The sequence below is a fragment of the Oncorhynchus mykiss genome, chromosome 31, assembly GCF_013265735.2.
Source record: "Oncorhynchus mykiss isolate Arlee chromosome 31, USDA_OmykA_1.1, whole genome shotgun sequence".
Classification (NCBI taxonomy): domain Eukaryota; kingdom Metazoa; phylum Chordata; class Actinopteri; order Salmoniformes; family Salmonidae; genus Oncorhynchus; species Oncorhynchus mykiss.
Window position 1 is genome coordinate 25,703,755 of NC_050571.1, and position 23,102 is coordinate 25,726,856.

A 23,102-nucleotide genomic window follows, 5' to 3' on the forward strand; every position below is an offset into this window, starting at 1 on the left:
TATTACATCTATACATTTTTCTCTCCTTTTGTGGCATGTAACGCAGCTGAATAGAACACACACACTCCTCACCCCAGACAGGATTTGCGTGTTACAATTCATCTGAAGTTGAGATTATCCTCCCACTACCCCTAGTACCCCCTAAAGGTATGTGTATAATACTATATGTAATAATGTCAGTGTGTTTTGGTGTATCATTCTGAATATGCTATGTTTGTAATCACCCTCGTACACAATCAAATGTGTGTATGCTGTTATATAGACAGTATGTTGTAGTCCTGAACCCGTGCCCCAGACATCGTGGACATCAAGCCAGTGAACATGGAGGATCTGACAGAGGTGATAACAGCAGCAGAGTTCCACCCTCACCACTGTAACCTGTTGGTCTATAGCAGCAGTAAGGGAACTCTACGGCTCTGTGACATGAGAGAGGCCGCACTGTGTGACAAACACTCCAAACGTGAGTACTCACACACACACACGCGCACACACGCACACGCACACACACACACACACACACACATGCACGCACGCACGCACGCACACACACACTAACACACACAAACTCTCACCCCGTCTCCTCCCACACAGTGTTTGAGGAGCCGGAAGACCCCAGTAACCGCTCCTTCTTCTCTGAGATCATCTCGTCTGTGTCGGACGTGAAGTTCAGCCACAGTGGGCGCTACCTGCTGACCAGAGACTACCTCACTGCCAAGGTGTGGGACCTCAACATGGAGAACAAGCCCCTGGAGATATACCAGGTGAGGAGTCCAACATCACTATTAACACAGAGACACAGACAGTATGTAATATCACTATTAACACAGAGACACAGACAGTATGTAATATCACTATTAACACAGAGACACAGACAGTATGTAAAATGACTATTAACACAGAGACACAGGCATTATGTAATATCACTATTAACACAGAGACACAGACAGTATGCAATATTCATATTAACACAGAGACACAGACAGTATGTAATATCACTATTAACTCAGACAGTATGTAATATCACTATTAACACAGAGACACAGACAGTATGTAATATCACTATTAACACAGACAGTATGTAATATCACTATTAACACAGAGACACAGACAGTATGTAATCTCACTATTAACACAGAGACACAGACAGTATGTAATATCACTATTAACACAGAGACACAGACAGTATGTAATATCACTATTAACACAGAGACACAGACAGTATGTAATATCACTATTAACACAGAGACACAGGCAGTATGTAATGTGGGGATACCTTACTGAGCCACTACACTGGGAGAGTAGGGGGGATACCTTACTGAGCCACTACACTGGGAGAGTAGGGGGGGGATACCTTACTGAGCCACTACACTGGGAGAGTAGGGGGGGATACCTTACTGAGCCACTACACTGGGAGAGGAGGGGGGATACCTTACTGAGCCACTACACTTTGAGAGTAGGAGGGGATACCTTACTGAGCCACTACACTGGGAGAGGAGGGGGGGGGATACCTTACTGAGCCACTACACTGGGAGAGTAGGGGGGATACCTTACTGAGCCACTACACTGGGAGAGTAGGGGGGGATACCTTACTGAGCCACTACACTGGGAGAGTAGGAGGGGATACCTTACTGAGCCACCACACTGGGAGTGTAGGAGGGGATACCTTACTGAGCCACTACACTGGGAGAGTAGGGGGGATACCTTACTGAGCCACTACACTGGGAGAGTAGGGGGGATACCTTACTGAGCCACTACACTGGGAGAGTAGGAGGGGATACCTTACTGAGCCACTACACTGGGAGAGTAGGGGGGATACCTTACTGAGCCACTACACTGGGAGAGTAGGAGGGGGATACCTTACTGAGCCACTACACTGGGAGAGTAGGGGGGATACCTTACTGAGCCACTACACTGGGAGAGTAGGAGGGGATACCTTACTGAGCCACAACACTGGGAGAGTAGGGGGGATACCTTACTGAGCCACTACACTGGGAGAGTAGGACGGGATACCTTACTGAGCCACTACACTGGGAGAGTAGGAGGGGATACCTTACTGAGCCACTACACTGGGAGAGTAGGAGGGGATACCTTACTGAGCCACTACACTGGGAGAGTAGGAGGGGATACCTTACTGAGCCACTACACTGGGAGTGTAGGAGGGGATACCTTACTGAGCCACTACACTGGGAGAGTAGGAGGGGATACCTTACTGAGGCCTATCTACATCTGCAATGCAGCAAGGAGACTGAGAGGGAGGTGGGGGGATGGGAGAATGTAAGAACTGTAAACCTCTTCTGATTTGTCCGTATTAACTGAAGTCTTTCCTTTATTGAGGAGAGGAGAGGACAGGAGAGGGTGAGGGGGAGAAAATGTTAACACTGAAGTAAAAAAGGAAAGATGTGAAGGTGCGAGTGTTAAGAAGGGTGGGGTGGGTTGTGAGGGAAGAGAACAGCCAATGTTTTCTTCAACACAACACATTTTCATTGGTCAGCGAGAACGGTATGGAAGCAAACATATGATTTACAACCGAACCATCAACTCAGTTTGACCGTAGATTGACCGTTGGATGCAGACATCACCACGCAGACAAAATGCTGATACAAGCAGGTCCAACAAATCAATAGGGAAGTGTGTGTGTGCGTGCGCCTGTGCGTGCGCCTGCCTGGCTCTGTCCTAAATGGATTAGATTAGAATGTGGTTCTGTAGTTCTCCTAAAATATATTAGGTTTATCCTCTCCTCTCTCAGAATGAATATACTGTAATAAGTGTCACAGCTGTCTATGTGAGTACTGTGCTGTGGATTCTGTTTAGAGCTGTCCATGTCTGTGTTGCACACTGTGTCCTGACTCTGTGTGTGTGTGTGTTGGCTGTGAACAGTGTGTTGATTACATCTCTGTGTGTGATCCTGCAGGTGCATGAATACCTCCGCAGCAAGCTTTGCTCCCTGTACGAGAACGACTGCATCTTCGACAAGTTTGAGTGTGTCTGGAACGGCTCAGACAGGTAGATGAAGTGTGTGTGTGTGTGTGTGTGTGTGTGTGTGTGTGTGTGTGTGTGTGTGTGTGTGTGTGTGTGTGTGTGTGTGTGTGTGTGTGTGTGTGTGAGAGAGAGAGAGAGAGAGAGAGAGAGAGAGAGAGAGAGAGAGAGAGAGAGAGAGAGAGAGAGAGAGAGAGAGAGTTTGTGAGTGGCTCTTCTAATCCGTTATTTGTTGCTCTGGGAATGAATGTCTGTGCTCATGGCGTTATTCAGCACAAGGGCAGAATAGGACATTCTCAAGGACCTAGGCACATTGACTTCCTTTGTCTCCTCTCAACTCTTCTCTCTCTCTCCCTCCATCCCCCCTCTCCCAGTGTGATCATGACTGGGGCCTACAACAACTTCTTCCGGATGTTTGACCGGAACACCAAACGCGACGTGACCCTGGAGGCGTCCAGGGAGAGCAGTAAGCCCCGGGCCGTGCTCAAGCCTCGCCGCGTCTGCCAGGGCGGGAAACGACGCAAGGATGACATCAGCGTAGACAGCCTGGACTTCACCAAGAAGATCCTGCACACGGCCTGGCACCCCACGGAGAACATCATCGCCATCGCTGCCACCAACAACCTGTACATCTTCCAGGACAAACTCAACCAGGAGATGCATGGCTGAGAGAGAGAGAGAGCAGGATGCTGGAGACATACACACACACACACACACACTGATGCACACATTCATTCAGACAGTAAGGCAAGCAAGAACATATAACATATGCACACACACACACACTCTCTCTCTCTCTCTCTAGATGACAGGGAGACGCTGTAAAGACACACTCCACAGTTCTCAGTGGATGGACCGGTCCACCCTAGGTACCAGACAGGGGGAGCTGGATAACCCAATAAGAATGATGCTGGATTATGGTTTATGGAATTCTAAATCATGGATGTGTTGACTGTTGACCTCTGGATTGTGGCTGATCTGATGGTGTTTGTTTTGCTATTGGTCATTTTTGCATTCTGAGGGGTTTGACCTCTTGACAGGAGGAGCTTTCACATGTGTCTGCCTTTTTCTGATCATCTGCCTCTTCCTCTCCTTCCTCTTCCTCCTCACTCTGTTTCTGTACATGTCTGTGCTCAGTCCTCTCCTACAGTCTGGACTGATTCTTGACGTTAGTGTAAAAACCCTTTGTGGTTCCTGGTGGTAACTAGTGGAAATGTTTGCGGAATGTTTGAAGTCTAATTCTAGTTTTTTTTTGTTAAATCATGTTACATGTTACATGATTTGAATGATCATTAATGATGATGGTAAAAGTGATGACAATGACAGTTAATGGTACACGAGACATTAGTCAGTAGGACATTGGGTTCCACAAGGCTGCCTGTCACCCCTAGGTGACATTTAATCCTGATGTTTCAGTTGACTGTGAAGACTGCTGGGGAACTTGGCTGTGTCGTGCTACTTTGCAATGAAACACAAGGAATGAAGCAAAAATCAAGTCCAGCAATCAAGCAAAAAAATATGCTGCATGATGGATTTTTTTTTTGTTTATATACATTTACTGGCTGCCTTTCTAACCATAAACAGGCTGTAAAAAGGCTTCTGGAGCTCTGCCTCTACACAGCACTAGTTACCATAGACAACAACAAAGAGCTCTCCTTTTGTTTGTGTTTACCGGACACAAAAAGCATGTTTACCAGTGTTCACTTTTACGGTGTACATTTGAAATGAAGCCCAAATAATACATAGTTTTACATGAAGATACTGAACCAGAGGTATGGGGAATGTTTTATCAACGTTGTAATCTAAACCTTTAAAGGAACGTTTTATCAGGGTTGTAATCTAAACCTTTAAAGGAACGTTTTATCAGGGTTGTAATCTAAACATTTAAAGGAATGTTTTATCAACGTTGTAATCTAAACCTTTAAAGGAATGTTTTATCAACGTTGTAATCTAAACCTTTAAAGGAACGTTTTATCAGGGTTGTAATCTAAACATTTAAAGGAATGTTTTATCAACGTTGTAATCTAAACCTTTAAAGGAATGTTTTATCAGGGTTGTAATCTAAACCTTTAAAGGAATGTTTTATCAGGGTTGTAATCTAAACCTTTAAAGGGCCTGAATGGTATCTGCTGTAAATTCAACTATTTTTGACATTTCTAGGTTTGTTGTTTCGGATAAAGAACCAAGAGTGCAGAGCCGATCATCTCTGATGATGGTGTTCATGGCAACAAGAGAGAGATGATTAAACTCTTCCCTCTTAGCCTTTCAACAAATTCAGAATTTTTTTGAGAAGTTATTGTTAACTTGTGTATTTTTTTAACATCTGTCACTTGTGTTTGATTTCATGTCCTGCTGCCCTGGCATTGATTCACATATTTTGTGTTCATGTATTTTCAACGGGAAAAAAATCTCATGAACAATTACGAATATGTTAATGTTATTTTTTTTCTGAATAAAGATTTCAACAATATTGCGTTCTATGGGTTAGGCTGTGGTGTCTTTCAGCAGCAGCAGCAGCACCACTTCCAGCAGCATACCACCCTGCACACCACTCCTGGCTTGCTTCTGAAGCTAAGCAGGGTTGGTCCTGGTCAGTTCCTGGATGGGAGACCAGATGCTGCTGGAAGTGGTGTTGGAGGGCCAGTAGGAGGCACTCTTTCCTCTGGTCTAAAAACCAAATATCCCAATGCCCCAGGGCAGTGATTGGGGACACTGCCCTGTGTAGGGTGCTGTCTTTCGGATGGGATGTTAAACGGGTGTCCTGACTCTCTGAGGTCATTAAAGATCCCATGGCACTTATTGTAAGAGTAGGGGTGTTAACCCCGGTGTCCTGGCTAAATCCCCAATCTGGCCCTCAAACCATCACAGTCACCTAATGGCTCATTCATCCCCCTCCTCTCCCCTGTAACTATTCCCCAGGTTGTTGCTGCAAATGAGAACGTGTTCTCAGTCAACTTACCTGGTAAAATAACAAATAAATTAATAAAAATGTAACTTATGTAGCTGTTAAATCATCAATTCCAATATGATCAATATTCAATCAGTTAACATTGATGTATAGTGAGTGCTATTAATTGCTGTTTGTGTACTTTATAGGAGTGTAGCTGCAACATTAGTCTTCATATGGATCAATATATTTGAACTAGATCACTGAAACAGTCCCGAGGTGGATGAGTCTCTGTGTTGTAGTCTTGACCACCACCTAGTGGTAATACAATGTCATTACAACAATGAAGCCAAATCCGAACTTTGTATGTGTGATTGCAATAACCCTTCAGGAAGGAAAGGTTTACATTTCCATGATTTGTTTATTGGTCACGGTAGAGTAGAGGGTTACAATAGTGACATCACATCTTGTGACAGTGACCTTATCATTAGAGGTCTGCTGCAGACTGGAACTGTGGGATCAGATCAGAATAGAACCCAACACAGCAGGGAGGGAGAGGAGGGGCAAAAATATATTTGGACACAAGTGCACTTTGATACAGGTCAACTATCGGAGGTTGAATATGTTATTCTCTGTAAAGAGAAACGCTGACAGGATTTCAGTAGCATATACGCTGCTAGGTTAATGTGGCATCAGAACTATTTACCAATGTGATTTGAATAGACAGGGCACTTAATATTCACAACAAGAAGGGTATCAACATGACAATGATTAAAGCTCAATATTTAAGGAGACAACTGGAACAGTTTAAGTCCATTTGTTTCTCCATCATGATCTTATAATGAAAAACTATTTAAGAAAACAAAAAAACATTCAACTGTACAATACTTTACAAGTACCTAAAATGAAACTGAATTAAGGCCTCAAACTGTTAAAAAAAGGCAGTTCATTTTGAAAACACAATTCATTAGTAAAACACAAACACTATTGAGTATTTTAAATGTAGTTAAAAAGTCCTACTTTTACTTCATATGTAGACAAAGTCAAACAACAGACAAAAAAATGTACCGTAAGGCCTAGATTCAATCAGATCGTTAACCAGCGGATGTTTTGGCGGTGTCGGAGGTGGAACTGCGTTGGAGCTGTCAAATCAGTGAGCGGCTGCTCTTGATCATTGTCACGAAGCCACACCCGTCCCACCCTTCCCACCCTTCACACCCGTCACACCCTTCCCACCCGTCCCATCCGTCACACCCTTCACACCCGTCACACCCTTCCCACCCGTCCCATCCGTCCCACCCTTCCCACCCTTCCCACCCTTCCCACCCGTCACACCCTTCCCACCCTTCACACCCGTCACACCCTTCCCACCCGTCACACCCTTCCCACCCTTCACACCCGTCACACCCTTCCCACCCGTCACACCCGTCCCATCCGTCCCACTCACGTTAGAAGTTCAGAATGAGAACGTGAAGGCCATATAGAAATAATTACGCTCAAATTGAAAAATCATTCAACTAAATAATGAGGATTTCTATCAGCCTAAATGAGGTGTGGATTACATCTCATATTCCAGTGTCCCAACTTGTAAAACAAAGCTGCATGGGATTTCTCTTAATGAGACTCCATACAGCCAATGGCAAGGTATAATAGCAGGAGCCGCTTGTGGATTTGACAGCTCTAACACAGTTAAGCGGGTGTTGGCTAGTGCGAATATGATAGAATTTAGCCATTAGTGCCATGGATGCAAACAGCAGGCCTATGTGGATGAATGGCATGCAGAATTAGACATTTGGACTGCATGTCAAGAGCAAGTCAATAAGATTATTGGCCACAATGTTGATCGGCATTGTCCCACACACTTACTCAAACGTTGACAGACCGAAAACACTGGCTATGAATGAGGAGGTTGAGGTGGTGTGTGTATTTATGTGGAAGTGATTGTGTTTGAGGTGTATGAAAGTGTAAAGTTAGTGTAAATTGTCTTCCTCCTTTGTAATCCAGTGGTTTCGTTATGTTATGTGATATTATCCTATCCCACTATGACTCAGCAGCTATGAAAACACACACACACTATAAACACACACCCATAGTTTAGCCATATGCACAATTCAACTATGATTCTAAGCTGGTTTTACTAGTCAACAGTAGGGGCTCATAGAGCAGACACACACACGCACACACACCACTAGAAGCAATTGAACCGCGGTACTGGAACTCCAGCATAGACTTACTGACAAACCTTTATGTGATTGTGTGTATATTTCCAGTGTACACTCCACATAGTGTACACTCAGACACTCCTAATAGTGGTCGACATGATGCATTACTTACAATCCATACTGAAATGAGTTCTCTCAGTGTACACTTAGTGTACACTTATACACTCCACATAGTGTACAGTCCTCTGCATTTATCCACCACTAGCCTTGGTCTATTCCTCCTCTGCCCTGTGTGGTCTGGGTCTCAGTGTCCTGCTTCAGCCGTGCGGTGAGGAAGGGGTTGAAGAAGAAGTCAAAGGCAAACTGCAGTGCCCCCTGGGCCGTGTGCCTCCAGTCGTGTTCTATCTTATATTGCCTGCCGCTGGGCACTCGGGCGTCCGCACACATCAGACAGTGGATGGCCTTCAGCTCAAACACAGGCCACTTGGAGCCCAAGCGTCCTTCTAGAACCGTACTGAACTCTACCAGGCTCCCAGCGCTCAGGTGCAGCAGCACTGGGCCAAACTCACTACTGGCCTTCAGGACGATGTCCTTGGTGGCGTCCTCGTCCTCTATGATGGTCCCGTTCTTACTCTTCCTCTCCAGGGGCATGCCCAAGGTCACCTCGAACTTGTGGCGGTCGAAGTGCTTCACGTGGCACTCGTGCTTGGCCAGCTTTTTCAGTTTGCATAAGGGGTCTTCTGGAAGAGGTGCGGGAAGGGCCTGGTGAGGGGCAGTGGGGTCGGTGGTGTTTTCACAGAGGGGATAGGCCTCACCATAGAGACATCTCATCCAGTTCCCTACGGACACAGGAAGTAGGCCGATGACGGACTGGGCTCCGTTCTCGATGTCGGTAATGCGGGCGTATTTGAAGCGTCCTGTCCAGGTGACCCGGTGGCCCTCCAGGTGAGAACACAGGATCTGGGTTTGGGCCATGTTGTATTCCTTCCAGGCCTTGGGCCCACACAGGTTACTGTACTCCGGCCACGTGAGGGTGGAGTTATACACCTGTTCAACACACATTCACATTTGGTTCAACTTTATTTTGAGATTGTTAATGTATTCCATTTAACGCTTTTCATACACTTACTGTATTCTTTATGTTGTTACATTTGAACACTGTAAATAGTACTCTGATGTAAATAGTACTCTGTTGTAAATAGTACTCTGTTGTAAATAGCACTCTGCTGTAAATAATACTCTGCTGTAAATAATACTCTGCTGTAAATAGTACTCTGTTGTAAATAGCACTCTGCTGTAAATAACACTCTGCTGTAAATAATACTCTGCTGTAAATAATACTCTGCTGTAAATAGTACTCTGTTGTAAATAGCACTCTGCTGTAAATAACACTCTGCTGTAAATAATACTCTGTTGTAAATAGCACTCTGCTGTAAATAACACTCTGCTGTAAATAATACTCTGCTGTAAATAATACTCTGCTGTATATAACACTCTGCTGTAAATAATACTCTGCTGTAAATAATACTCTGCTGTAAATAATACTCTGTTGTAAATAGCACTCTGCTGTAAATAACACTCTGCTGTAAATAATACTCTGTTGTAAATAGCACTCTGCTGTAAATAACACTCTGCTGTAAATAATACTCTGTTGTAAATAGCACTCTACTGTAAATAACACTCTGCTGTAAATAATACTCTGCTGTAAATAATACTCTGCTGTATATAACACTCTGCTGTAAATAATACTCTGCTGTAAATAATACTCTGCTGTAAATTATACTCTGCTGTAAATAGTACTCTGTTGTAAATAGCACTCTGCTGTAAATAACACTCTGCTGTAAATAATACTCTGCTGTAAATAATACTCTGTTGTAAATAGCACTCTGCTGTAAATAACACTCTGCTGTAAATAATACTCCGCTGTAAATAATACGCCGCTGTAAATGATACTCTGCTGTAAATAATACTCTGCTGTAAATAGTACTCTGATGTAAATAATACTCTGTTGTAAATAATACTCTGCTGTAAACAGCACTCTGCTGTAAATAGCACTCTGCTGTAAATAGCACTCTGCTGTAAATAATACTCTGCTGTAAATAGCACTCTGCTGTAAATAGCACTCTGCTGTAAATAATACTCTGCTGTAAATAGCACTCTGCTGTAAATAGCACTCTGCTGTAAATAGCACTCTGCTGTAAATAATACTCTGCTGTAAATAGCACTCTGCTGTAAATAGCACTCTGCTGTAAATAACACTCTGCTGTAAATAGCACTCTGCTGTAAATAGCACTCTGCTTTAAATAATACTCTGCTGCAAGCAATTAGATCTGCTTCTGTCATTCTGTTGTTCTTTACTATGTAAATATGCTAGAACCTGTATTTTGTTTTAATTAGCGCTTTGGGCATAATGTAGCATAATATAGTAAACTACTTCTTGTGATTACCTTCATGCCTTCTGAGCGGTAGACATACATCCAGCAGAACATCATCAAAGCACTTAGCCACACCAGGATGAGCTTCACCACGCTGCTCCGTGACAGGAACCGCGCCACCACCAGCGGGTTCAGGCTGAACCGCATCCACATCCGCAACACAAACGGGACCGTGCAAACAGTCAGAGTCACCAGCATCTTGGTGATCTCCAGAGCCATGAACCACTGGAGGACCTTGAAGAGCAACAGGGCCGCCAAGCCCAAGGTGAGGACAGGCAGTGCGAACAGGAAGAGGAGGTAGCCTGCACAGGTCCGAATCAGACCGATGGTGGAGGAGGAGTGGAGCAGGGCCAGGCAGAGCTCACACCAGACGAAGCAGACCATGTAGGGTACGAGGCAGAGGTAGGTGCCCCTGAAGCCTCTCCGCTGGGCCATGCGGAACAGCAGGTAGATCAGGTGCCCGTAGAGAAGACACGGCACGCCCACGTTCAGCGCCACCATCTCCCCTAGCGGCACCGTCACAAACGTTGTGCCTAACACCCGCAGGAACCAGACACTATCAGGTAATAGTTGTGTAAGGGCACAGACCCCCGATAACACCTCTGTGAGCAGGGCGCGGCGGGCGAAGAGCTCAGCGGAGGCTTGGAGGCTGAGGAAGGAGGTGACGGTGAAGAACAGAGCCACGGTGGCCAGCTCGGAGCAGGGGATCCAGGTCTTGTCAGCCACGGGGAAGGAGAAGACCATGAAGACCACTGACAGCAGGAAGTAGAGGTAGGGCTCCAGGTGGGTCCAGCCGAAGTTAGTCTCAGCTTGCTCTAGGTCCAGGCCGGGCTCAAAACGTAACAGCAGTTCTGTAAGGGCCCGGAAGTTCTCCCACGCCTTGGAGTTCTAGAAGAACAACACCAACAGCTCTTTACACACTGAACACTCATTATACAATGGGTGGTTTGGAATTCCCATTGTTAGAGCCTCTCCTGCCCATGATATATGAGACAACATACACATGGCCACGTTCATATAAAGTGGCATCGTTTACATCGTTACCTAGCAACCCACTACCACTACTACTTTTAAAACTACCTGTAAGTCATCATTGAGTTCTGGAAGAACAACACCAACGGCTCTTTACAGATCAAGAACAACACCAACGGCTCTATACAGAACAAGAACAACACCAACAGCTCTTTACAGAACAAGAACAACACCAACAGCTCTTTACAGAACAAGAACAACACCAACAGCTCTTTACAGAACAAGAACAACACCAACAGCTCTTTACAGAACAAGAACAACACTGACAGTTCTTTACAGAACAAGAACAACACTGACAGTTCTTTACAGAACAAGAACAACACTGACAGTTCTTTACAGAACAAGAATAACACTGACAGTTCTTTACAGAACAAGAACAACACAGACAGCTCTTTACAGAACAAGAACAACACCAACAGCTCTTTACAGAACAAGAACAACACCGACAGCTCTTTACAGAACAAGAACAACACAGACAGCTCTTTACAGAACAAGAACAACACCAACAGCTCTTTACAGAACAAGAACAACACCGACAGCTCTTTACAGAACAAGAACAACACCAACAGCTCTTTACACACTGAACATACACATCCTATAGCTGTCATGGAATAACTTTTTACATACTGTCATGGGATTACAGTTACATACTACTAACCATTTTCATTCTGTTTTCCAAGAAAACACCAAAGGTCAAGTACTCCCTAAATGAGAGTACTTGCTAGTATTTTACAGGTTATCCTCTTTCAGTTCCTCTGTTCTAAGGCCAGAGCCGTGTGAAGGGTATCCCACCTGGAAGACGCGCAGTGTGCAGATGACCATGGAGAACAGGGACAGGTAGAAGATGAGCAGGGGGATGAGAAAGATGAAGAAGTCGATGGTGAGGTTGCTGATGATGAAGAAGAAGATGAGAGCGTTGATGTGGTGCGTGGGGATGAGGGCACTGAGCCACTGCATGCCTGCCCGGGATGCCCAGTTAATCAGGTGCTCCTTGATCTCCAACAGGGCGTGTAGGGGGAACTTCAGCACCTAGGGGAGAGGCAGTGGGGAGAGAAAGGGAAGTGGAGAGGGAGTGACAGAGAGCGAGACAGAGAGACAGAGAGAGAGAGAGAGAGAGAGAGAGGGTAAATAGATGAGCAAGATAATTACATCTGTGTGTGAAGATGTTATGAACACATGCATTCCCAGAGAGATAAAAAGGTTCAGACCTTCTTGTGAAGGGGCAAGTCGTCTGGATTCTTCACAGCTTCATCATCGTCATCGTCACCGCCGTCACCAGCCATAGTGGGAGAGGGGGGGATGCCCTGAGCGTACTTCTTAGTGGTCTCCACAAAGTCATCCAGACCCACGTCATAGCAACTTGCTGCAGAGACACACAGAGAGAGAGGTAGTCCTTACTCACTATTACATTACCTTTCCATTTGATTCTATAACACATAAACACACACCAACCTTTGCTGGTGACGAGGCTCTCCAGAACTCTCCTCTGTTTCTGCATGGAGCTGGATATGGGGCCCTGGGTGGCAGCGTCATCTTGGGATGGAGGAATTACAGAGAAACACAAAGTTTTTACTAATGTGCACCGTTTGGTAACATGATGCCTCGCTGTCTTAGACTCCCAAATAGCAACATCCACAAAGGGGCAATAGCAGAGGCTCTCTTGTTGTCTTCTCATTTGAGTTGAAAGTAAAGAAAAATCCTGTTTTGGTTGTCTCCCCTTGCTAGTTAGCTGGCTAACATAGCCAATGAGCTAGCTAGCCTTTTAGATTCCCACATCTCCATGTGAAATAATCCGATTTCTAATTAAATAATATGCTCTGGTAAATATAATATTATTGTACTTGCCAGTGTAACCTACAACATTATCCCAGTTTGATATGCTGCTTGAATGTATTCGCTCTCATATCACAGCTAAAAATAGAATGTAAACAAAAAACACATGGCTACAGCTGTTTTTACAGTAACAAAAATTGCCTAGAATCACGTACTTATTACTTCCAAACAAAGTACTTTTTGGGGGGATTCTAATAACGATACAATGTTGTTTGGTTTATTGTTTGAACCGACGCTGAGATTATAGTTGGTTATCAAAGCAAAATATAGTTCTTATTAGATGCAGCAGTCTAATGCCAAGCTCAACCAAAACAGAACAATGTTGAAGTTGAAGTGATTGAGTGTATATTTGTGTCCATATACAGTACCAGTCAAAAGTCTGGACACACCTACTCATTCCAGGGTTTTTCTTTAGTAGTCACCTGGAATGCATTTCAATTAACAGGTGTGCCTTGTTAAAAGTTAATTTGTGGAATGTCTTTCCTTCTTAATGCATTTGAGCCAATCACTTGTGTTGTGACAAGGTAGGGGTGGTATACAGAAGATAGCCATATTTGGTAAAAGACCAAGTTCATATTATGGCAAGAACAGCTCCAATAAGCAAAGAGAAACAGTCCATCATTACATGAAAGTCAGTCAATCCGGAAAATTTCAAGAACTTTGAAAGTTTCTTCAAGTGCAGTCGCAAAAACCATCAAGCCCTATGATGAAACTGGCTCTCATGAGGACCGCCACAGGAAAGGAGAACCCAAGCTGTATTTGGAATACCGATACTAACATATTGTATACTACATACTTAATGAGTATATACTACATACTATTAGTTAATTTTAGTATACTGTAAACGGACGGTATCCTTTCAGTTGAGCGTACTAGCTCGTCACCTGTCTACTGGAAGTTGATGCTGTTGCTATGCAACCTCTTGCTAGCTAGTTAGCATAACAAATTACATTTTACGACTTCGGATGGGTTCTTAAATTAAATTTGGAGTGCCAGAGTTCGCTCGTAAATTCAGAGCGCTGTCAGATTGTCCGTTTGTAAATTCAGAGCACACACTGGGCGCTTGGGCCGAGGAGTTGGGTTGATTTGAGCATTCTGACCTAACAACGGCAGTCAAACACCCAAGCTAACGTTGGCTAGCTTGCTAGCTACTTACAGACATAAATGAGACCACTCTGACGATTTTACTCGCCCTAGCAGAGATGGTTAGGCAGTTGTCATGTTATCTAGAGTGTTGGTGACTAACTGTGCTGCTGGCAACAATTTAATTACACTTTTTTTCCCAGACGTTTACTGACATCGGCCACATTCAATGGATGTTGAACGCGGAACCACCAGAATTTACGGAACCACCAGAATGTCCATTGAGAACGCACAACGACTTTTCCATTCAGCTAAACTAAGAATGACGGGAATAATCAAGTCAACAAACGTTGGGTAGTTAGTTAGCCTATAGTTAATATACTGGCAAGTTTGATGTATAAGTAGCCAACTAACGTTAGGTAGCTAGCTAACATACCGGTACATACTGCTGTAATGATATGCTATGTGGTTCGTAAGGACAGTGTAGCTTTCAAATTGTCAGCCAACATAATGTGTAAGGTAACTTATTTGAAAAGTCATTAGTTTATTTCATTCCTCAACATTTTCTTAACATTTGTCATAGTTAGTTAAAGCAATGAATTAGTTTGCTCCCTCGTACTTCGGCCGCATATTTTCCGCCATTTTCTTCAAATCTGAAAATGATGTCAAGCCACGCCGTTTTCCTGAAAAATTGCGTCATGGGCCCTAAAGTACGAAATAGTGTCCTCTGTATACTTCATATTTTAGTGAGTTTAGTACGACATCCGGATGCTTTTCGCATACTAACTATATGCATACTATGACCAATAAGCATACTATATTCCTAATTCACATCACAAATACTACAGTTAGTGCTGTTAGTATGAGTATTCGAACACAGCTCCAGAGTTACCCCTGACCATAGTTTGCTTTGTATGTTTCTATGTTTTGTTTGGTCAGGGTGTGATCTGAGTGGGCATTCTATGTTACAGGTCTAGTTTGTCTATTTCTATGTTTGGCCTGATATGGTTCTCAATCAGAGGCAGGTGTTAGTCATTGTCTCTGATTGGGAACCATATTTAGGTAGCCTGTTGGGTTTTGTGGGTGATTGATCCTGTCTCTGTGTTTGTACCAGATAGGGCTGTTTTGGGTTTTCACGTTTCTTGTTTTGTTAGTTTGTTCATGTGTAGAGTCTTTATTAAAGAACCATGAATAGAAACCACGCTGCAGTTTGGTCCGCTCCTCCTTCGACACAAGAAAACCGTTACAGCTGCAGAGGATAAGTTCATTAGAGTTACCAGCCTCAGAAATTGCAGCCCAAATAAATGCTTCACAGAGTTCAAGTAACAGACATCTCAACATCAACTGTTCAGAGGAGACTGTGTGAATCAGGCCTTCATGGTCGAATTACTGTAAAGAAACCACTACTAAAGGACACCAATGAGAAGAAGAGAATTGCTTGGGCCAAGAAACGAACATTGGTGTAAATCTGTCCTTTGGTCTGATGAATCCAAATTTGAGATTTTTTGTTCCAACCGCCGTGTCTTTGTGAGAACGGATGATCACTGCATGTGTGGTTCCTACCGTGAAGCATGGAGGAGGAGGTGGGGGGGTGCTTTGCTGGTGACAGTCTGTGATTTATTTAGAATTTAAGGCACACATAACCAGCATAGCTACCACAGAATTCTCCAGCGATACGCCATCCCATCTGGTTTGGGCTTAGTGGGACTTTCATTTGTTTTTCAACAGGACAATGACCCAAAACACACCTCCAGGCTGTGTAAGGGCTTTTTGACCAAGAAGGAGAGTGATGGAGTGCTGCATCAGATGACCTGGCCTCCTCAATCACCCGACCTCAACCCAATTAAGATGGTTTGGGATGAGTTGGACCGCAGAGTGAAGGAAAAGCAGCCAACAAGTACTCAGCATATGTGTAAACTCCTTCAAGATTGTTGGAAAAGCATTCCAGGTGAAGCTGGTTGAGAAAATGCCAAGATTTTACAAAGCTGTCATCAAGGCAAAGAGTGGCTACTTTGAAGAATCTAAAACATTAAACAGTTTTTTGGTTACTACATGATTCCATGTGGATTATTTCATAGTTTTGATGCCTTCACTATTTATCTACAATGTAGAAAATAGTAAAAATAAAGAAAAACCTTTGAATGAGTAGGTGTGTCCAAACTTTTGACTGGTACTTTATGTCATGTCAGTGCTCAGTACAGTACCTGGCTCAGTGTTGACGTGTTCCACGTTCTCGAGCATCTCAGACACTGCCACCCTTCTCTTCTTCTCTGGGTTGAGCTTCCAGTACATGACCAGAGCAGCCTTCCTCACTCCTCTCTCAAATCTGGTCTCCGTACACAGCTTCTTCACCTCCTCAAAGTTCTCTGACGTGATGCCTAATGGTAACCACAAACTCAACCTTAATGCCTCAAAATAAACGCTATGCAATGAAACAATCAGTTCAACATTCCCAATGACAGTTGACTCATAGGTTCTTATCGCTTAAGTGCATACTCCATTTAATTGCACACTGTACTTTTTCAGATGCAATTCAAAAATATTATCTTGAATTGCTCTAGTTCGCCATACTGTTCCAGGGTGAAGTTTTCCCTAGGTACAGATCTAGGATCAGCTTCCCCTCCCCCAAATTGTAACCTTAACCATTAGTAGGGGGAAATGCTGAACTGATCTAAGATCAGAGTCTAGGGGTAACTACACCCTACACCTAACCATGCTTCCTGTTAGTGGTTTAGGCCGTGCCCCCTCACCTTTCCTGGTTGCTAGGCAGCGCTGTAGCATCTTGACTGCGTCCTTGCGGCCCTGTTTGGTGGCCTGCACCAGCCAGCTCACTGCTGTACAGTTGTTCACCTCCTCATCTCTCTCCTCAGCTAGGGCCAAGTAGTACCGGCCCATCTACTCACAGACACAATATATATCACCTACAATATGTGCACATTCAATTAAACTTGCCAGATGTGGGATGATGCAAACAATTCTAATCACACTAAATTAATCTGCAGTTCTGTCCTTATGAAGACCCGTTGTAGTTCATATGTTAGGACTATTCATGTTTGCTCTGGTGGTCTCTCTGAGGTGGACTATGGGTAATACTCACCCTACTCTGGGCTTTGGCATCTCCAGACTTGGCCCTCTCCTCCAGCTCCTCCACACTCAGCTCCTCCTCTGGCTCCTCTACACAGAGACACAACACCCATCTATTCATCATGATGGTTATTGGCACAAGGTTATTACATGGTGACCGGCAGCATTGATACATACAGTAACAGATGTTGCATAGCATTTTAGGAACCAACAGATGCATACAGTATGACTCACACGAACAGTAGCAGTCTTGAGCAGTAGTGTTATTCATAGACAGATGCTGACTGCTCACAACAACTGTCACTGAACAGAGCCCACTTGAGTAGCGTCCCCCCAGCCCCCCCAACAGACAGTCTCTCTAACCGTTACTGACACCTGTCCTTCTTCCTATCTCCAATACCGTTTGTGTATTTGTGAAGGAAACATCCATCCTTTTCAACATCAAATTCATCATCTCCAGCAACATCATCATCTGTTTTGGAGTCAAAGAGACAGCAGAAGATAAATGTTTCAGATGACATCATCCGTAATCACTGATGACATCATCTGATGTGTATGATCGTGATTTTAAAGAACTATGAGCAGGCAAAGGTTGGTCAAATGTGTTTTAGAGCCCTTGTTATACTATGTAGGCTAAGTGAGGTCTTGCTGTACTGTATAACGCTTCTAGAGGTGGTAAATCTGTGTTGTGTCACTAAGGAGCAGAGGGAACCGTCCGCATGTGCTGTGCTTCTACATCCATCCATCCCTTCCATGCCATCGATTCCTGGCAGCATTGTGGACCTAGCCCAGCCCTACGCCTCAACCCTAAAATAACAGTTTAATAATAACAGCTACTCCTCACCCCCTGGCACTGACACAACACCAACACGTTTATCAGAAATATGTGGTATGGTTATTATTGTTGTCTGAGCTTTGGTGTGTTGTAATGTGTTGTGTTGTAATGTGTTGTGTTGTGCTGTAATGCGTTGTGTTGTGTTGTAATGTCTTGTGTTGTAATGCGTTGTGTTGTAATGTGTTGTGTTGTAATGTGTTGTGTTGTAATGTGTTGTGTTGTAATGTGTTGTGTTGTAATGTGTTGTGTTGTGTTGTAATGCGTTGTTTTGTAATGTGTTGTGTTGTAATGTGTTGTGTTGTAATGTTGTAATGTGTTGTGTTGTAATGTGTTGTGTTGTAATGTGTTGTGTTGTAATGTGTTGTGTTGTAATGTGTTGTGTTGTAATGTCTTGTGTTGTAATGCGTTGTGTTGTAATGCGTTGTGTTGTAATGTGTTGTGTTGTGTTGTAATGCGTTGTTTTGTAATGTGTTGTGTTGTAATGTCTTGTGTTGTAATGTGTTGTGTTGTAATGTGTTGTGTTGTAATGTGTTGTGTTGTAATGTGTTGTAAAGTGATGTGTTATTTTGTAAAGTGATGTGTTATTTTGTAAAGTGTTGTAATGTTTTTGTGCTGTTATCACGCCTGCTCCAGCTCTTCCCGCCTGGCACTCGAGGGCGCCAGGCTCCCCTGCATTACGCACTCCTGCCACCATCATTACGTACACCTGCCTTTTCCCGTCATACACATCAGCGTATTATTGGACTCACCTGGACTCAATCACCTGTTTATTACCTCCCCTATATTTGTCAGTTCCCCATCTCTGTTCCCTGCTGCTGCATTGATTGTCGATTGTCGTTGTTTTGCCCGTGTGCTAACGCTGTGCCTGTCTTGTTTCATGTCTGTTCTTCATGAAATGTTGACTCCCCGTACGTGCTTCTCATCTCCGTTGTCGGTCCTTACAGTTGCAGTGTAATGTGTTGTAATTTGTGTTGTAATTTGTTGTGTTGTAATGTGTTGTAATAAGTTGTTTGTAATGTGTTGTAATAAGTTGTGTTGTAATGTGTTGTAATAAGTTGTGTTGTAATGTGTTGTAATAAGTTGTGTTGTAATGTGTTGTGTTGTGTTGTAATGCGTTGTTTTGTAATGTGTTGTGTTGTAATGTCTTGTGTTGTAATGTGTTGTGTTGTAATGTGTTGTGTTGTAATGTGTTGTGTTTTAATGTGTTGTAAAGTGATGTGTTATTTTGTAAAGTGATGTGTTATTTTGTAAAGTGTTGTAATGTTTTTGTGCTGTTATCACGCCTGCTCCAGCTCTTCCCGCCTGGCACTCGAGGGCGCCAGGCTCCCCTGCATTACGCACTCCTGCTACCATCATTACGTACACCTGCCTTTTCCCGTCATACACATCAGCGTATTATTGGACTCACCTGGACTCAATCACCTGTTTATTACCTCCCCTATATTTGTCAGTTCCCCATCTCTGTTCCCTGCTGCTGCATTGATTGTCGATTGTCGTTGTTTTGCCCGTGTGCTAACGCTGTGCCTGTCTTGTTTCATGTCTGTTCTTCATTAAATGTTGACTCCCCATACCTAATTCTCATCTCCGTTGTCGGTCCTTACAGTTGCAGTGTAATGTGTTGTAATTTGTGTTGTAATTTGTTGTGTTGTAATGTGTTGTAATAAGTTGTTTGTAATGTGTTGTAATAAGTTGTGTTGTAATGTGTTGTAATAAGTTGTGTTGTAATGTGTTGTAATAAGTTGTGTTGTAATGTGTTGTGTTGTGTTGTAATAAGTTGTGTTGTAATAAGTTGTGTTGTGTTGTGTTGTAATGTGTTGTAATAAGTTGTGTTGTAATAAGTTGTGTTGTAATGTGTTGTGTTGTTTTGTAATTTGTGTTGTAATTTGTTGTGTTGTAATGTGTTGTAATAAGTTGTGTTGTAATTTGTGTTGTAATTTGTTGTGTTGTAATAAGTTGTGTTGTAATGTGTTGTAATAAGTTGTGTTGTAATGTGTTGTGTTGTGTTGTAATAAGTTGTGTTGTAATAAGTTGTTGTAATGTGTTGTAATAAGTTGTGTTGTAATGTGTTGTAATAAGTTGTGTTGTAATGTGTTGTGTTGTAATGTGTTGTAATAAGTTGTGTTGTAATAAGTTGTGTTGTAATGTGTTGTAATAAGTTGTGTTGTAATGTGTTGTGTTGTAATGTGTTGTAATAAGTTGTGTTGTAATGTGTTGTAATAAGTTGTGTTGTAATGTGTTGTGTTGTAATGTGTTGTGTTGTGTTGTAATGTGTTGTAATACGTTGTGTTGTAATAAGTTGTGTTGTAATGTGTTGTGTTGTGTTGTAATGTGTTGTAATAAGTTGTGTTGTAATGTGTTGTAATAAGTTGTGTTGTAATGTGTTGTGTTGTAATGTGTTGTGTTGTAATGTGTTGTAATAAGTTGTGTTGTAATAAGTTGTGTTGTAATGTGTTGTAATAAGTTGTGTTGTAATGTGTTGTGTTGTAATAAGTTGTGTTGTAATGTGTTGTAATAAGTTGTGTTGTAATGTGTTGTAATAAGTTGTGTTGTAATGTGTTGTAATAAGTTGTGTTGTAATGTGTTGTGTTGTAATGTGTTGTGTTGTAATGTGTTGTGTTGTAATGTGTTGTAATGTGTTGTAATGTGTTGTAATGTGTTGTGTTGTAATGTGTTGTGTGTGTGTGTGTGTGTCTTTTTGGCTGTACTCACCTGGCTGAGCTACTGAAGCCTGTCGTAGAGGGGTAGTAGGGGGGCTGACCGGGGTATCTCCAGCAGCACCAGCCCCCCTCCTCTCCTCAGCTGACCGGCGGGCAGCATTGAGCTGGGATCGTCCTGCCTGGGAGACAGGCCTGATGGGCTGCCGCAGGGGGGAGGCAGGAGGGGTGGATAGTGAGGGCGAGGAAGGAGGGAGAGGGGGACCAGGATGAGAAGAGGATGAAGATGAGACCGGAGAGGTCGGGACGGATGGGGTGGATATAGGCAGGGTCAAGGTGGGTCTAGTGCCTTGGGTAGATTTAGGGGTAGCTGGGGGAGGGGAGGTGGGGCCAGGTTTCAGGGTGTTTGGGGTGCTGGAGGGTGATGGTTCCATGTCTGTAAGACAGAAGAGGATATCAAATAGTTTAAACTCGGCCTGGTGTAAATAACGTTTAACTTTTATAGATGGAGCTTTTCAGAATCATTCAAAAATCTTGTCAGTAATCAATCAAGGAAGGGACATCGATGCACGAGGGGCGTGCCATCTGGAAGTGCGGGTCTGTTGACACAGCTGCAGCAGAGCGGCCAGGGGAGAGGAGAGAGAGAGTGGCCGCATTGTCAATGTGAGGAGGACACCTGGTGCAGTGACACAACAGCTGCATGACACACTCCGCTCTTCTGCTCCAATCATTTAACTCTCACTGTCTAAGGGAGCCCATAGCTTCCCTTCAGGGCAAAGTGCTAAGATATGTCTCTCAACCCCAAAACATAGCTCTGTGTCAGTTTCACTGCCTTACTTGTCCCGCAAATTGCCATATGGTCCAAGTTCAGCTATCCCAGCCAAACTCTAACCAATACATTGCCTAAACACCATTCCTACTTCAGACAGCATGAAGATGCTAGCACAATAAGAGGAGGGTGACAAGCTGGTTGGCATGCAAGAGCTTGAGTGACCATGATGTGCTTTGCTGCAGTGCTGGGGATCTCCCCCAAGCCAATGAGTTCACCAGTAGGAAAGTCGTTCAATAACATAGCTAATAAGCAAATGACACAGGTGAATCAAAGTTGGTGACCAGTTTAAAATCTAGTGGAAAACACAATAATATATTATACAAATATGCATTTACCAAATGTGTTTATCTATAGCGCCTTATGCAGACACTCGTTTTAAAATCTATTCTTCTGTCAACGACAAAGGAACCATAAATATGACCACGAGCTGGCAGTTCTGACTATGGTACAACCAGTGGTGGAAAAATGAGTTAAAAAAAAAATACCTTAATAGAAAATGACTCAAGTAAAAGTGAAAGTCACTTAAGTAAAAGTCGAAAAGTATTTGGTTTTAAATATACTTAAGTGTCAAAAGTAAAAGTATAAATGATTTCACATTCCTTATATTAAGCAAACCAGATGGCACAATTGTTTTACATGTACTTTTTACAGATAGCCAGTGGCAAACCAACACTCGGACATCATTTACAAACAAAGCATTTGTGTTAGTGAGTCGGTCAGATCAGAGGCAGTAGATGACCAGGGATGTTCTCTTGATAAATGTGTGAATTGAACGATTTCCCTGTACTGCTAAGCATTCACATTTGGGTGTCAGGGAAAATGTATGTAAAAAATGACATTATTTTATTTAGGAATGTAGGGGGAGTAAACGTAAATATTTTCAAACATTGTAATATTAATGTAAAGTACAGATACCCCCAGAAACGACATAAGTAGTACTTTAATTTTTTGATTTACACCACTGAGTACAGCATGTCCCAAACAAAAATGTCAGCGTTATTCTCTCACCTTTGCAGTCAAAGACTCAATCGGTGTTTCGTCTAGTCGATAAGACTCTGTTAGAAATGTCCAGTTTAAGTTGTTCAGGGCCTCGTCATCTCACTTTTGACAACCCCGTTCCACAAGCGCATCTGTGATCAAACTCTACTTATATGGATGAGGGGAACTCCTTCAGCTCTACAGACATAATAAACGCCCACTTTCTACTCCGCCTATGATTGGACGTTGTCATTGACTCATTCGGTGTCTCTAAATTTCATTGGCTAACAGATACAAGAAGTCGAAACCAT

At 43.2% G+C, this 23,102-nt stretch overlaps 2 protein-coding genes across 2 annotated transcripts; one reads left to right on the forward strand and one right to left on the reverse strand.

Annotated features, from left to right (window-relative positions):
• LOC118946024 (serine/threonine-protein phosphatase 2A 55 kDa regulatory subunit B gamma isoform-like) lies at positions 1–5,450 on the forward strand. The gene is made up of 5 exons (XM_036970031.1): positions 1–147; positions 263–460; positions 592–761; positions 2,912–3,003; positions 3,351–5,450. The coding sequence occupies exons 2-5, from the start codon at positions 322–324 to the stop codon at positions 3,643–3,645; spliced, it is 696 nt and encodes a 231-aa protein (XP_036825926.1). The 5' UTR covers positions 1–147; positions 263–321; the 3' UTR covers positions 3,646–5,450.
• Positions 5,451–7,264: 1,814 nt separating this feature from the next.
• On the reverse strand, positions 7,265–22,953 carry LOC110504851 (wolframin). The gene is made up of 10 exons (XM_036970222.1): positions 22,822–22,953; positions 21,037–21,417; positions 17,506–17,582; positions 17,159–17,303; positions 16,613–16,786; positions 12,945–13,025; positions 12,701–12,855; positions 12,285–12,521; positions 10,473–11,348; positions 7,265–9,072 (listed from the first exon to the last, which is right to left on the reverse strand). Exons 2-10 carry the CDS (start codon positions 21,413–21,415, stop codon positions 8,287–8,289), a joined length of 2,910 nt encoding a protein of 969 aa, XP_036826117.1. The 5' UTR covers positions 21,416–21,417; positions 22,822–22,953; the 3' UTR covers positions 7,265–8,286.
• Positions 22,954–23,102: the final 149 nt, after the last annotated feature.

What these genes read in the sequence shown, in the direction of transcription:
- LOC118946024 (XM_036970031.1), top strand. Translation starts at nt 322, where the DNA reads ATGGAGGATCTGACAGAGGTGATAACAGCAGCAGAGTTCCACCCTCAC. An exon ending in AGCCCCTGGAGATATACCAG is followed by an intron (nt 762 to 2,911) that starts GTGAGGAGTCCA and finishes GTGATCCTGCAG; the next exon opens with GTGCATGAATACCTCCGCAG. An exon ending in GTCTGGAACGGCTCAGACAG is followed by an intron (nt 3,004 to 3,350) that starts GTAGATGAAGTG and finishes CCCCTCTCCCAG; the next exon opens with TGTGATCATGACTGGGGCCT.
- LOC110504851 (XM_036970222.1), bottom strand. Translation starts at nt 21,415, where the DNA reads ATGGAACCATCACCCTCCAGCACCCCAAACACCCTGAAACCTGGCCCC. An exon ending in GGCTTCAGTAGCTCAGCCAG is followed by an intron (nt 17,583 to 21,036) that starts GTGAGTACAGCC and finishes GTCTCTGTGTAG; the next exon opens with AGGAGCCAGAGGAGGAGCTG. An exon ending in GAGCCTCGTCACCAGCAAAG is followed by an intron (nt 12,856 to 12,944) that starts GTTGGTGTGTGT and finishes GTGTCTCTGCAG; the next exon opens with CAAGTTGCTATGACGTGGGT.